The 14,665-nt window shown below is 39.6% G+C and overlaps 2 protein-coding genes across 3 annotated transcripts in view; one reads left to right on the top strand and one right to left on the bottom strand.

The window, feature by feature from the left end:
- Positions 1–4,347, top strand: part of LACTB (lactamase beta) — a 30,115-nt gene extending 25,768 nt beyond the window's left edge. Inside the window, exon 6 of one of the 2 annotated variants that reach the window (XM_074966118.1) lies at positions 795–4,347. In XM_074966118.1, the coding sequence (XP_074822219.1) occupies positions 795–1,326 (532 nt within the window). In that variant the 3' untranslated portion in view covers positions 1,327–4,347. The remainder of the gene's footprint in view (positions 1–794) is intronic. The other variant, XM_074966119.1, reaches the window with a different exon arrangement.
- Positions 4,348–5,881: 1,534 nt separating this feature from the next.
- RPS27L (ribosomal protein S27 like) lies at positions 5,882–12,513 on the bottom strand. Its single transcript, XM_074964741.1, has 4 exons — positions 11,960–12,513; positions 9,242–9,350; positions 8,364–8,474; positions 5,882–7,186 (listed from the first exon to the last, which is right to left on the bottom strand). The coding sequence occupies exons 1-4, from the start codon at positions 11,963–11,965 to the stop codon at positions 7,158–7,160; spliced, it is 255 nt and encodes an 84-aa protein (XP_074820842.1). The 5' UTR covers positions 11,966–12,513; the 3' UTR covers positions 5,882–7,157.
- Between the last annotated feature and the right edge of the window lie 2,152 nt (positions 12,514–14,665).

Below are 14,665 nucleotides of genomic sequence, written 5' to 3'. Positions count from 1 at the left end.
CCCCCCCCCCCCAGCTTCAGGCAGGTCCATGACACACTTCTATCAGTATTGCTAAGCCTAGGCATGGTACATTTGGTGTGACTTACTTTTGTGGATTGCAGACTCTGAAGGTGATTGGAACTTAGGTTTTAGTCATTTTAAATGCATCCCTAAAGTGAGTTTGCAGTGTATGGAGCACGCTGATGTTGAACAAAGTTTAGTACTCAATGTCCTTTTGTCTGTTATGAAACACATGCTCTTGGGGACAAAGAGTCTGACCCACTGGGTCAGACTATCAGAGCAAGAGTCCTGAGATCCATTTTTAGCAGAATTTACCATCACTGTGGGTTTATTGCCTTTATGCACACAAATACGTATTTAGCCATCTATTGGCCATTGAACTACAAGCCACATACTTTATCCTTCCCCTAACCAATCTCCTACATTGCCCTACAGACTCTTACTTCATTACTTCTCTGTTGTTTTCTTCCTGGGCTGCAGAACTATGCTCTACAGCCTTAGGGTTTTCTGTGCTTGTGGAAGGTGAGCAAGCTTTGGTGTGTTTTTGTATCCTGAATTCTCAAGCTGTTTTTCATCTCTGGTAGCTGTAAACTCCATGGCACCAGAAATCCAGCATGCTGAACTGGTATCTAGTACGTGGCAACCTCCCACTATTAAAATTGGACTCAATTGCACAGTGTCTTGAGTGTGTGCCATCTCATTACTGTTTTGCTTTTATTATAATCTAGAAATTTAAAAGATTTATTTCCATTATATTTAAGGGTGACAACTAAAACTTTCTTGTTTAATTCTAGGTGTTATGTTTGCAACAAAAAAGGACGGCTGGTAAATGCACCCTATGTGGACAACTCCTACAAGTGGGCTGGTGGCGGCTTTCTTTCTTCAGCAGGTGACCTCTTGAAATTTGGAAATGCCTTGCTGTACAGTTATCAAGTTGGACAGTTTAAAAACAGTACCAACAAACTTCTTCCTGGCTACCTCAAACCAGATACTATTACAATGATGTGGACCCCAGTGCCAAACACTGAGGCGTCATGGGATAAGGATGGAAAATATGCAATGGGTTGGGTTGTTGTGGAGAGAAAGCAAGAATATGGTTTTTGCAGACAGCAGCGACACTACATCTCCCATACTGGTGGAGCAGTGGGTGCAAGCAGTGTCCTGCTTATTCTTCCTGAAGAGTTGGACTCTGAGGCTATAAACAGTGGGTTAGTGACACCTCCCAGGGGAGTAGTTGTTAACATTATTTGTAATATGCAGTCAGTTTCCCTCAACAGCACTGCCTTAAAGATTGCAAAAGAATTTGAAAAAGACAAATTGGCATGATACTTTGATTAAAATATAGTGTAGGTCTGAATAACTGGACTGTAGTATTGAAATAGGAACAAAGTTTTTAAAAACATAAGGGTACACGTGAGCGCCAAGATTACTAGGAATACACATTTATCAGATTGTAAAGAAATTAACCTATATGACTTTTTTTAGTGGTGCTACATTTTTGTGTATTTGGAAGTCTTCGCTCAGGGAAGTAGCTCTGTAGTTGCTAACTTATGGAAAAGGGGTGAAAAAAGGCATTCTAAGAGAACACAGTTATTATGTAAATCAGCCATGCAAATCACCAATGCTGTAGCAATGTTTTTTCATATCAAGCCAAGGTACTGACCAGTCAAGATCGATATATTATTGTTGGCCTTTACCAGAAAGAGGGTGATGTTTACTCTTTGTCTTCTAGACACTTTTGTATTCGCAAATAAATAGTTTCCTTAAATGTAGTAAAATTAAGGAAAACTTTTATAGAATCAAATAATCACAACATGCAAGACTGACTTTGTTTATTGCAATGTTATATTTTTCACATTCATGCTGGCCAAAGTTGTTCACCAGTATTTTTGAACAGTCACTTTAAAAATAGAGATTTTGCTTTTTAAAAAACATTGACTACAAAGTTTTTTACTTCTGTCCAAAAACAAACCCCACTGAAATGAAACTGAAGTTGCTCCCAGGCTGAGGATGACTGTACACTAGATTTCATCAGAAGCATGTTTTTTAACAGAGTTGTAACACTCAAGTTCCTGTTCAAAATTAGAAAAGGATGAAACTTAGCATGGTGAGTTAAGCTGGTCTTTCATCTTTTAGAGGACTGCTTTTCTATTCTGACTGGCACAAAACAAATGAGTGAAGCCAGCCTGCTGGCCCAGTGGTATTCCTTTACTCTTTTGTGTTGTATCAGAATTAAAATATTCTATATAATGAGCAAAATCATGAGAAATTATTCTTGAAGTCAGTATCAGAATTCCCATTGACTTCAAGAGGAGCAAGATTACACCCAGAGTATCTCTTACTTCCCAATTCAGAAGCTGTGCTGTTCGGACAACTCTGCTCAACAGTAATCCCCTCTGGATGAGCAAGAAGTGATGCTGAGAGCTTTCCAAAGGAAATCTCATCTGCTATAGAGGCACAAGGAATATTGAATCAGGGATCCAACACCTAAGGGTGCTCCATAATGGCTGTGGAGGTTCTCTTCTCTCTCTCTCTCTCTCTTTCCAGAGGGACACGAAAGAAAATCAGCTAAATGATCTCTTAGTATTTAGTCATCCTTCACTTAAAAACAATCTACATTCTTTCTTTCAGAGTCTCCTTTAGTTAATCTAGTTTTGCCTTGAATATCTTCAATATGGGCAATTATGTTTTCTCTTTTTGGCAGTTTACTCTATTGTTTAATTAAAACTGCTACAAAAGGCTTCCTTCTACTTTTTTTTCTTAATTTTAAACAATTTTGGTTATACTTCCTACCAGGAAAAACTTGTCTAAAATTCCCATAAAACCTTTTAGACAAGGACGTATTTTATATATCTCCTTACAACCTTTTTCTGTTGTTTTTACATGATGAATTTTTAATTCAATCTTTTTTTTACTGTAGATGTGCCAACTTCTTACTTGTTTTCCCCTACAAATTTAACACATTTAGCCCAGATTGAGTTTCTTGGAGTGCAAGAACTGCTTAAATAATCTATTAACTTTGTTCCTTTCATGTGCATCTTTTGGTTAAATTTGTCACCAGCAAAACAATTTTTGATACTGGCTTTGTTAGAGAGACCATGTCCTCCTTGTTCAGTGATGAGGCTGTTGTCTCCCCTATATTTAAAAAAAAAAAAAAATCAGGAATTTTACAAGAACTGTGAAATGTTTTATCATTTAATATATACGCTTACTGAAGTTTGAGCAGATGGAAAGGTAGTATAACATGCACATGATTTAAATATGCATGTCTGTATAGATAATGCAGAGTTGAGGCATTACCTATGTTCCTTTTGTTCTCATGTAATACTATTTATTCAGAGATGGCCAAGTGTTCACAGGCTCAAAAGCAATCTGCAGAAGATGATCATAAGGAAGACTTGCTATAATAGTAACAGATCTTCTGTATTCTCATTTTATGAGTTCTGATTACAATGTAACGATCAATCTGGATTTTAAAGTGTACAGACTGGAAAATGAAAGTTTCCACATTAATGAATTCATAGTTCAAGTTGTGAGGTTTTTTTTTAAAACATTTACAGTATGGTCTTAATTCATTTATTTTAGCAAACATTTTGCTTAATTTTAATGGATTTTGATAAAGCTGTACCTGTAATCCAGAATACTGTTTTAGTATTAATAGTGAGTTAAAGGAATTTTAAGTACATTTTTTTTCCTTCCTGTATATCATGTGCACAGAGCATCAGGTTGGTGTACTAAAAAAAAAAAAAAAAGCATTGAACTCCCCCACACATGTAGGTAGGTACTCACAATGCTACTGCTGCTGTTGATATTGCAGAGCTTGGCTAGCATTCTTATAGCCCCTGTGCTTGCATACTTCACTGGTGATGTATTTCTTCATGAGGTTGCAGTGTGGGAAGAATGCTGGATATGTACATCTTCTCCCAAATTATATCTGGTTTTGCAGGAGCGTGCCCCCACCCTTACTCAAAACCTTAAACACAAAAGTTGCTCCAAAATGAATCTCTAACACTGATGCAGGTGCCACAGCACTGCTTAGCAATTCTGCTTCTCTTCCTGAAGGGGAAGGATACTACAGGCAGTAGCTGAAAGAAAACTGACTTGCCTGTCCCTAACTCTGCTACCACTCTTAGCATTTGTTTCACAAAGATTTGACTTCAACCATATGGAGAAATACCATGTCAGTGCCGCATTCACATTTCTCCGGTTATAGTTTGAGATGTGACATACCAAGAAATTTATTTTTATTATATATGATCTGTGATATTTAGCAGAATTGTCAGCGGTTTACTTTACACAGATTCCTAATTAAATGTAAATGCCTGTCTAGTGCTTTCATGATTATAGTTAGTTATTTTATGCCTTAAACAATAAAAACTCATTTTATTAAACTTTGTTTTGTGCTAAGTGAGTTTGCTTCTTGGCTAATCAAAACTATATTTTTATATCACTATTATCTAGTCAGTGTTTTAAAATATTTTTTTTAAAAAAAATGGGAAAAAATGCTCATGGATGCTGAGGATTGGGCTTCTTCTAAAGTAGCCAGGAGCTAGTTTGACATTTTAATATTGTCACAAAATCAGTTCATGTAATTTTTAACCTAAATCTTTAACACTGATGGAAAAATATATCCAGTATAAAAACAATGGAGATAAAGGTTGTAAACTTGTCACATTATAATTGGAACGCTCTTTCATAGTCTTGCGCAACATTTATCAAGTCACTAGATACTCAACAGCAGAAATCTGCACTGTTTCATAAAACATGAGTTGTTTGCCCTGGATGGCTTAGTTCCTGCCGGGTTCATGAAAAGCTGACCGCCTATATGCTATTAAATGCAAAAATACTAAAACGTAAAACTTCTATTGTAACATGTTGCTGCTGCTTTATTTTTTTTCTATATCATAAATACTCTGGAAATAGTGATCTTTGCTTAATGGTTCTTAAAAGTAAGGGTTTTTTGGTTGTGGGGAGGGGGTTTATGAAAAACAAACTTACTGACCATTGCATTGGATCAGATAAAGATCTAATATAACATGCATATACCCAAGCATATTGCTAAGACTACCACAGCGCATACAGCACTAGTGATAGGAAACACCCTAATGTAGGTATTTGAAATGGGTATGAAAGCAAAATTCATGGCAAGAAATAAGTTTGAAAACACTTTTAGCAATCAAAGCTACTAGTGAGCACATTTTACCAGCGTACATATAGCAGTTGTAGACTTTCTATATCCAAAAAGAACATACTTACCTCACTGTGGAGGTAATTGCCTTTTTTTTTTTTTTAAATAAAAAGCAAACAATCATTCTTGCTTCTTGAAGGTAAATCAGAATCACTGGTTGATGTAATTTACTGTATGGAAGCATTACAGGAGTTTACATCTCATTTAAGCTACTGCCAACAGCCAGGATTAGACAGAATGACAAGATGGGTTATTCACCTACTCTGGTTTGGCAATACTTAGTTATTCCAGGTTTTCTTAAAATCTCATGTGTGAAAAGGAATATCAACCACTAGTTTTAGCTTGTGCTTATATCTAGAAAGAATTGAGTGCCCTACTTGCCTCATTGGCATTTCTAACAGGCTGTGGGCAGTGTTTAGCCACCTAGAGCAATTTGAATGATACATCAAATCTGACTTGCGTTACTTTGCTCTTAAGTTTTCCTGTGTTTGTCATGAAATCTCAATATGGTTTAAAGTTGGTAGAATATGTAATAGTTATGTAGGGATCAACTAATTGACACAAGCCACTTTGCACCTTTTAAGAAAAACATACATACCAAGGATTTTTTTTAAATGAAGAGATGGACACTAAGAATTCATTTTCACTTTCTAAGAAGTGCAGTAAAACATCTCAAACTGATGCAAATACGGTATCAAGCATTATTTTTTATTGATTTGAAGCTGACATCATGCTCTTACCACAAAAGAATAGTTTAACTTGGGAAAGACAAAATTTCCAATGCCAGCCAAACGACGAGAAGATGTACTTTATGCAATTTTGAAAAAAAGTTCTGTTTACATATAAATCAAGACATTACTATAAAATTATTCTTCTTAAGATATAGATTAAGAATGCACTGTCTACATGGTTTACCATGTAAAGAAATAACTGAAATGTCAATTGTTAGTATTCCATGGTAAATTAGAAAGAGAAGCACTCCTTTTAAAAACAAAAGCCAACCAATTTTTTTTCCTCGAGCTGGTTAATTGTTATGCATAATATCTTTTTAGAATTTACAATGCTAATTCATGGTTTATAACAGAATAAAACCTATTTAATAGCAATTTACTAGCCTTAACAAGCATTATACCAACATACTTTATTTTCTAGATTAACCCTGTCACAGAATGGAACTAACTTTTTGAATTGAATTTTATTTATTTCCTTGTGACTTGATGCCATTCATAGCCCTCTAATAGTTTGCTCTCTGATAGGTATTTGTTCATATGCCATATCCCCTATGCAGAGAGAATGCTTTCTAGTTTTCCTATGGAAAAGTGTTTGCTTTATATATCCATCTAGCAGTTTTAACCCCATGTATCACAACACTGGCAAAAAAAAAATAAAGTATCGGGGGTAGCCATGTTAGTTTGTATCCACAAAAGCAAGGAGGAGTCTGGTGGCATCTTAAAAACTAACAGATTTATTTGGACACAAACTTTCATGGGGAAAAAACCCCACCATGCATCTGAAGAAGTGGGTTTTTTACCCACAAAGGCTTATGCCCAAATAAATCTGTTTTGAAAAAAAAAATTTTTTCCCTATATTTAAGCATTAAGGTATTCCTGCAGCAGTTTCCATTTGCCTTTCATTTCTATAGCTGATATAGCAGTGGTGATTAGTCAGTTTATAATTAACAAAACGGTGTGCAGCAAGTCTTAAGTTCCGATTTTTGTGAGGAATGGCATCACCCATTCAAATACAGTAATAAAAAGCTCTAAAAATGGAGCTAAATTACCCATAGACTTCCAGAAAAATTGTGCACATTAAGACATTTTATTGGGGAGAGGGGGAAAAAAAACCACACCAGATAATTGCTGGTGTTTCTTACAAAGTAGAATAATTAACTTGTTAGATTAACCGATGTTTTTGAACAGATAAGGCTTCCAGGAGCATATAACGTGAGTCATGTTGGCAAAGGGAGCATTCAATGTTGCTTTCTTCTAAATGAGCAACCTGTAAACAAATCACATAAAAGGATTCAAAATGGGATAGTCCTTAAATTGTTATAGGAGACAACCCTGAGAACATCCTATTGCCCTGGCTATTTCTGTAGCTGAGTTTACATAAATAATGGGTTTAATTTACTTTTTCTCTACAAGACTTTCAAGTGAAAAATTAGCATTTCAGATCAGGCCTAATCTGATTATTATAATGACATAGCTACATTTTTACATCTCAAATGTGCAGTGAGAGGGGCTTTATGCCTATGCCATTGAAAGCTTAACTTTGCATCTTTTTAAAGGCAGTGATTGCTCTGGTAAGGGTGGGTTGTTCTGTAGTTTGGTCCGCCTACAGCCTTATTCCAGGCACCCTGCGCTCCTGTAAACTCTTCTGTGAATGTACATATATGCAGCACTACTATTTTATGCCTATATAGCCATAGTTGTTGGCCTGTTTTACCACTGAAAAGTATAGCCCAGAAATCAACTTTAAATGCATACTTTTTTTCTGAAAAGAGATTAAATATAACCTCATGGGGTTTTTTATACCACCTTTCATATTTTAAGCATCTTGCTGCACTTAAATAGTAATGAGTTAAACACTGGTTCTACCCCAGTTATCTATGCAAACAGAGCAGCCATTATATACTCAACTATAGTTTGACAAAAACAAATTTTAATCACAGGGAATGTTAACCAAGGAATCTTGCTGATACTAGGGGGAGAGGGCAAGCAGAGACTGTTTTAATCTGACAGCAGTACGCCATAGCATGACAGTGAACATGTGACCCAGGGACTTAAACCTGATAACCTTCAGGTTCAGAAGTAAATGAACCATACTATAAACTTTGGCCATATGCTTACTGTTAATCTGAAAGGAATTACAATTCAGAGTATAGGGAATCATTAAAGCCTATTCAGGGCGTTTGATGAATACTGATTTAGTTACACCGCTCTTATATAATGCAAAAAAGACCAGCTGCAGATACAGTTGCAATCCAGCTCCCAATTTACCAGAAATCAACACTTCTCAAACACACACTCACTTCTGAGGGATCTGAAGAATGTTCATTTTCAGTCTTTGGTTTTTAAGCCACAGAGAAAATGAAACCTTTAGCACTTTGCAAGTATATTAATGCACAGCCTTCAAAGGAATAAAACTGGCTTAATTGTTACACATACTCCCTTACCTTCTGTAAGCCTGGCCTTTCCTCCAGTAGGCTGGCACAACACAGTTGAGCACCCAACGCACAGAACCACTGTCTGAGCATGGCTGAACACTGTGGTGATCTTGTAGCATCCTAAAAGGGAATATTGGTAAACTTAAAGTGGTTAAATATTTAAAGAGACATAGCAAAGTCTGCATCTATTTAGTTTACAACCTTCCTCCAACAATAAGTTAGCAACTGCAAGATACTAGACAATTACATTTAAAAGTTCGTGATAGTAGTAGTTGGACATTGCCTACAACAATACAAGTTACTCTAGGATGACACACAACTGTTCTACTGAATCAAGTCTCTGAAGCCTTTTCTACACTATCTAGTTAATCTCTCATTATTATGACTCCATGTGGGCAGAATTAGATATGACTGATTAAAATACCAAGAACTAGCTTACATTTGTACTCCCATTATTGATACCACTAGTGCATTTGGAATAATGAAAGATTTACAAAAGTACAGCTAAGAGCATCTATTGTGTGTCACCTGAACAACAGGCTTAGCTTTTCTTTGCCAAAACCCCATCCATTTCACTCAATTTTTTAATATACATTTGGGAGAAAAAATCTAAGAGCCTGAAGCATAAGAGAGCTCCTAAGTCAGTCCTCTGGCAAAAACAAAGTGAAACCCTGCTATTCTAATATAAAAAGCAAACAGAAGTGTTCTGAAAAAAAAATCAAACCCTCTTTATTGGAGCACAGAAAGTACACTCATTTTCCCTTTTATAGCAGATTTACGCAACAATTAGGAATGATATTTCATTGACCTTTCATTATCAGTCTTCACTACACATAAGTTTCATTATTGTTATGCATAATGAAAGGGTAAAGCTCTTAAATATTTACCTGGACACTTTACATCCATAAAGTAGGAATTTGGACTCTGCACCAGACGTTTCTTTTTGTGCTTTCTCTTCTCCTCCTCTAGAGATGGATGTGCTATGTCTCTATCCAACTAGATTTAATAGCAAAAAAGGGTAAGTCATGGTATTGGATGGTAAATACTGCTCAATCCAGTTATATTAGTTGGATGGGAGATTTCCTGTTGAGTTTATGCTGCTGTTTTGTTCTTAGTTAGTATATGTATATCAGTACACCAGTTCCAAAGCTTTAAAACTAAAACCAACAGCATATGCAAGCATTTGTGTGTTAGAAACACCTGCAATACCACCACTACCTTTGGAGATGCTTCTTATTGTAATAGGTTTCAGAGTGGTAGCCGTGTTAGTCTGTATCAGCAAAAAGAATGAGGTATTTTTATGGCACCTTAGAGACTAACAAATTTATTTGAGCATAAGCTTTCGTGGGCTAAAACCCTCTTCATCAGATGCATGCAGTGGAAAATACAATAGGAAGATATATATATATATATATACACACACACACACACACACAACATGAAAAATGGGTGTTGCCTTACACACTATAATGAGAGTGATCAATTAAGGTGAGCTATTATCAGCAGGAGAAAAAAACCTTTTGTAGTGATAATCAGGATGGCCCGTTTCCAACAGTTGACAAGAAGGTGAGAGTGACAGTAGGGGGGATAATAAACATGGGGAAATAGTTTTACTTTGTGTAAAAAGAAAAGGAGGACTTGTGGCACCTTAGAGACTAACCAATTTATTTGAGCATAAGCTTTCGTGAGCTACAGCTCACTTCATCTGATGCATCAGACTAACACGGCTGCTACTCTGAAACCTTACTTTGTGTAATGACCCATCCACTCCCAGTCTTTATTCAAACCTAATTTAATGGTGTCCAGTTTGCAAATTAATCCCAATTTAGCAGTCTCTCATTGGAGTCTGTTTTTGAAGTCTTTTTTTTTTTAAAGTCTTCAAACCCAGATTTTCTAACGAGACTACTCAATTGACACCTTCATGTCAATTGTTGGAAATGGGCTATCCTGATTATCACTACAAAAGGTTTTTTTCTCCTGCTGATAATAACTCACCTTAATAGATCACTCTCATTATAGTGTGTATGGCAACGCCCATTTTTTTCATGTGCTCTGTGTGTGTATCTATCATATCTATCGTCCTACTGTATTTTCCACTTTATGCATCCGATGAAGTGGGTTTTAGCCCATGAAAGCTTATGCTCAAATAAATTTATTAGTCTCTAAGGTGCCACAAGTACTCCTCGTTCTTATAGTAATGTAATAGAACATGTACTATGCTAGGACACACACTATTACATCATTCTTTCCAATGCAATGTCTCTCACTATTGAACTAGCTGCATGAATCAATTCATCACTCTTGACTAAAAAAAATCAGATGTGAGTCGTGGAATAAAGAAAACTGGCAATGATTTCTGGATAGTTTGTTTCAGAGAGGGATTTCCAGTTCTACAATCTATCTTGGTTTCAAAAATCAGCGTGAAAGCATCAGGCTGCCATCACTGGAAAGGATAAGTGGGTTGCTGGACTAGGCATTTGTACACAAACAAAACAGGAATGCCTGGAAAAAACAAAGCTGCTAAAACCATCCATTATGGAACTGATGATTAAAGGAAACTCCTAAAACCTAGGCCACCGAGCTAACTCAAGGTAGCTGGAGCGCAGCCAATAGGCCAGTGCCAGTACCATGTGATTGATTGTTCCTTGAATGTTTTTCAAAAGACAACCCCACAGCTGCCACCTGCTAATCTGATGGTTCAGAACAGATTAAACCAATTAAGCACCCAACCCTCCCAAAGTGCAAACAAGTGTCCTCCATGTTATCCACAGCAGAAATGAAACAGGGGCCAGCGTGGTCTAGAGGGGCTCAATCCGCCTGTCCTTGACTTGAATGACTAAACTTTATCTTCACTAGAGCAGGATGAGATATAACACCCCCTACCCCCGAACTGGACTCCCTCCTGGCAGAGATAGTCCACACACAAGATAAAGGGAGAGGAAGAGGGCAGGAAAAGGGATTTGGGAAGGTCCCACAGCGGGGCCCCTAGCACTCTCAGCCCCACTACAGGGAAGCCTGGGGGGCGGCGGGCAGTCTCAGCAGCCAGGCCCCTGGCATCACAGACCCCAGGACGGGAGATTGGAGCACCTAGGCCCCAGGTGGCATCACAGACCCCAGTACAGGGCAGGACGGGAGATCGGAGCAGCCAGGCCCGTGGCGCTCTCACTCCCCTTTGGCGCAAGTCTGCTTTATTCTGAGAATCCAACGCGAGAAGCCAGTAACGGGCGTCCCGGCACGTGCGAAGGGCACTAGGCGCCCTCAGCCTCCCGTGAGCACGCGGGCTCCCTGCTAACGTCGCCGCCCCCCCATGTCCTGGGTGTCAGTTACTCCGTCCCCCAGTGCCGTTAGTGTCACGTGGCTGCGCCAACTCCCCAGTGTCCCTCCCGCCCAGCGCAGTGCCAGGATAATCCCCCCCGCGTCACATCTATCCCGGTCACGAGGGGAGGGTTGCCCGCGTTGCGGGCCCCTGGAGCTGGGTCCCATACACAGGGCTGGGGGAGGGCACATTCCCCTGGCCGCAGTCTGAGGCCCTTCACCCCACCCTTCAGGGGGCTGCTAAGGTGATTCACTCGCTGGGTCCCAACGCTGTAAACAAAACAACTCACAGGCATGTTGTCTCCCCAACCGGAAGTACCCTTCGAGTGAATGACCAGTGAACGGGGCGGGCCTGTCGGGCCACGGCAACGAATCGGCGCTCATAGGCCGACTTCCGCTTCCGGGAGGCGGCGAGCAAGAAGCGTGGTGGTCTTTTCTCTATGGTCCCCGTGGTGCTCTCATCTCGCCTATGGCGGGGCTTGGTGAGTCTCTGCCCTGGCGAGTTACGGGTACCCGAGCGCTTTTCAACTCGCTTCCCCCGTGTGAGTCCTTCAGACTCCCCGGCCTTGCGCTTCGATGTGGAGCCCGTTAGCCAGCCTGGATCCCGGCGGCCGGAAAGAGCCCCGCTTGCAGCTTCCCACACAGACAGGACGGAGGTGGGCACAATCCGGCCGCTCTGCGGGGAGACCCCAGGGTCCGCGGCCTGATACGCAGCCCTGATCCCTGCCGACCCACGCCAATGACGGGCGCCGAGGGTGGATGGCTACCTTCCTGACAGGGCCCCAAGGCCTGGCTGCCCCTGCGGAGACCACGGGGCCCTGCAGCCAACGCTGAGGCTAGCGCTTCCGGGGAGACCAAGCGAGTCCCACAGAGACAGCAGGCGAGCCTCAGGCCTGGCTCTCTACAGTACAAAACACTGGCGCTACAAAACATCTCTTCTACCAAGAAAACCTCCACCTTATTCTGCAGGAAGTGCCCCAGGACCCTGTAGTGCAGTGGTTCTCAACCTTTCCAGCCTGCTGTATCCCTTTCAGGAGTCTGTTTTGTTTTGCTTACCCCAAGTTTCACTGCATTTAAAAATGACTTGCTTAGAAAATCAGACATAAAAATACAGAGGTGTCACAGCACACTAGTACTGAAAAATTGCTTACTTTCTCATGTTTGCCATATAATTATAAAATAAATCAATTGGAATATAAATATTCTACTCACATTTCAGTGTGATACTTGAGCCTGTGTTTCACTTGTGAGCCTTGTCTGAAGCCCATGCCCTGCCACCTGTGACTGAAGCATGGAACTTAGCTTTACGGGCCCCCCTGCGGCATGGGGCCCCAGACAATTACCCTGCTTGCTACCCCCTAATGCTGGCCCTGCACTTGTGACCCCCTAAACCTGTCCTGTGATCCCCCTGGTGGTCGCAACCCCCAGGTTGAGAAACTGATCTAGAAGAATTGAGTATGCCCTGGAAGACCTCTGTGTACCCCCACGGGTATGCATACCCCTGGTTGAGAAACACTGCTGTAGTGTTTCAGGCCATTATATAGGCTTTTCACTTTTAATGGTTTCTTCTCTAGGGCACGCAAATTGAGTTATGACACAATAACAGTAAGCTGACAGTGTCTCTCGATGATCTGATGTGTTGATGGTAGGGGCATTTTAAAAATTATATTTTTGTATAATTTTTAGATTAAAAAGAAAAGGAGTACTTGTGGCACCTCAGAGACTAACAAATTTATTTGAGCATAAGCTTTCGTGAGAAGTGAGCTGTAGCTCACGAAAGCTTATGCTCAAATAAATTTGTTAGTCTCTATGGTGCCACATGTCCTTTTCTTTTTGCGAATACAGACTAACATGGCTGCTACTCTGAAACCTTTTAGATTAAAGCACTTATCATACAAATTGCATTATAAATGCTTTAATCTGAAAAGACTCCGTTAACACTTGGCTCTGTTTACTGTCCTACTAGTTATCAGTACAGAGCAGCTGACTCCAATTCTTGCTTTATAATACTTTCCTCTCCCTTCCAGTTTTTTGCCTTCAAATGTATCCTATTTACCTGTAGCTTGAAAATAAAAATGTAACAACCAGATGGTTGCTTCGGGAGGAGGATTATAAAATCCTTCGACCAAGACAATACCTTCATTATACATAACTCACCAAAGAAATGACAAAGCATCCTCCTCCTTTTCCCCTCCTACATTACCATTCCATTCTTTTAATTTTTCTCCTGCTAGAACACTCTAATGCCTTATGAAGATTTTTGAGTTAGAGTTTACATTAAAAATAGAGGTTTCTAGGGAAGGAGAGGCACAGAAGCATGATCAAAAAGCAGGATGTCAGCACCACGGTTGAGTTTTGGTTCTCTATTTTGAGTTTATTTGGAGCTTCATTTTGTAGTGTTTGCTGCTTACTGTGTCAAAGTGTGAGTGCTTGCCACTGTCAGCTCGGTGCTCAAAATGTCTCCATAGATCCCTCTGTGCACCCCCTTAAAAGCAAATACTACAGCTGCAATTCAAATGTTAAAAAAATAAAATACAAGTTTATTTTGTTGCAGAATAAGAACAGGAAATTAAAGATGTTGAACATCAACTGTATAAAGGGGTAACTTGAAAGATTCCTGAAGATGGACTGGAAACATCAAGGCCCAGTATAATAGTAGTTATGTTTAGAAAAAGGTGACTGAAAACTTTTTGTTGTCTAACAGCTGAAGTTGAGCTTCTCTAAACGCATGCATCATAGTGTCCTTTTGCTGAACTATCCCTTTTTGCATAGAATACTTCTACATTGCGGTTGCAAGGCAGAACTTGAGGATCCTGCTTACCCCCTGTTTCACTCGGTTCTGCTCCATTCATTGCCTTTTGGAGATAGGATATTTTTCTGGGGTTTGCTCCGTGGTGTGGTCAGAGTATATGGTGGATTTTGATTAGAAATTATCTTCTTGATGTACACAGATTACAATATTATTTTTCCTGGACTTGGTCTACACCAGTGATTCT

This window comes from Natator depressus, chromosome 10 (genome assembly GCF_965152275.1).
Source record: "Natator depressus isolate rNatDep1 chromosome 10, rNatDep2.hap1, whole genome shotgun sequence".
NCBI classification, from domain to species: Eukaryota; Metazoa; Chordata; order Testudines; family Cheloniidae; genus Natator; species Natator depressus.
This window is presented reverse-complemented; position numbering and strand designations above follow the sequence as displayed.

Excerpts from the sequence above, each read along its gene's own strand:
- RPS27L (XM_074964741.1), bottom strand. Across the intron at positions 8,475-9,241 it reads TATGGATGTAAAGTGTCCAG|GATGCTACAAGATCACCACA; the intron begins GTAAATATTTAA and ends ATTCCCTTTTAG. Across the intron at positions 7,187-8,363 it reads AAAGGCCAGGCTTACAGAAG|GTTGCTCATTTAGAAGAAAG; the intron begins GTAAGGGAGTAT and ends ATTTGTTTACAG.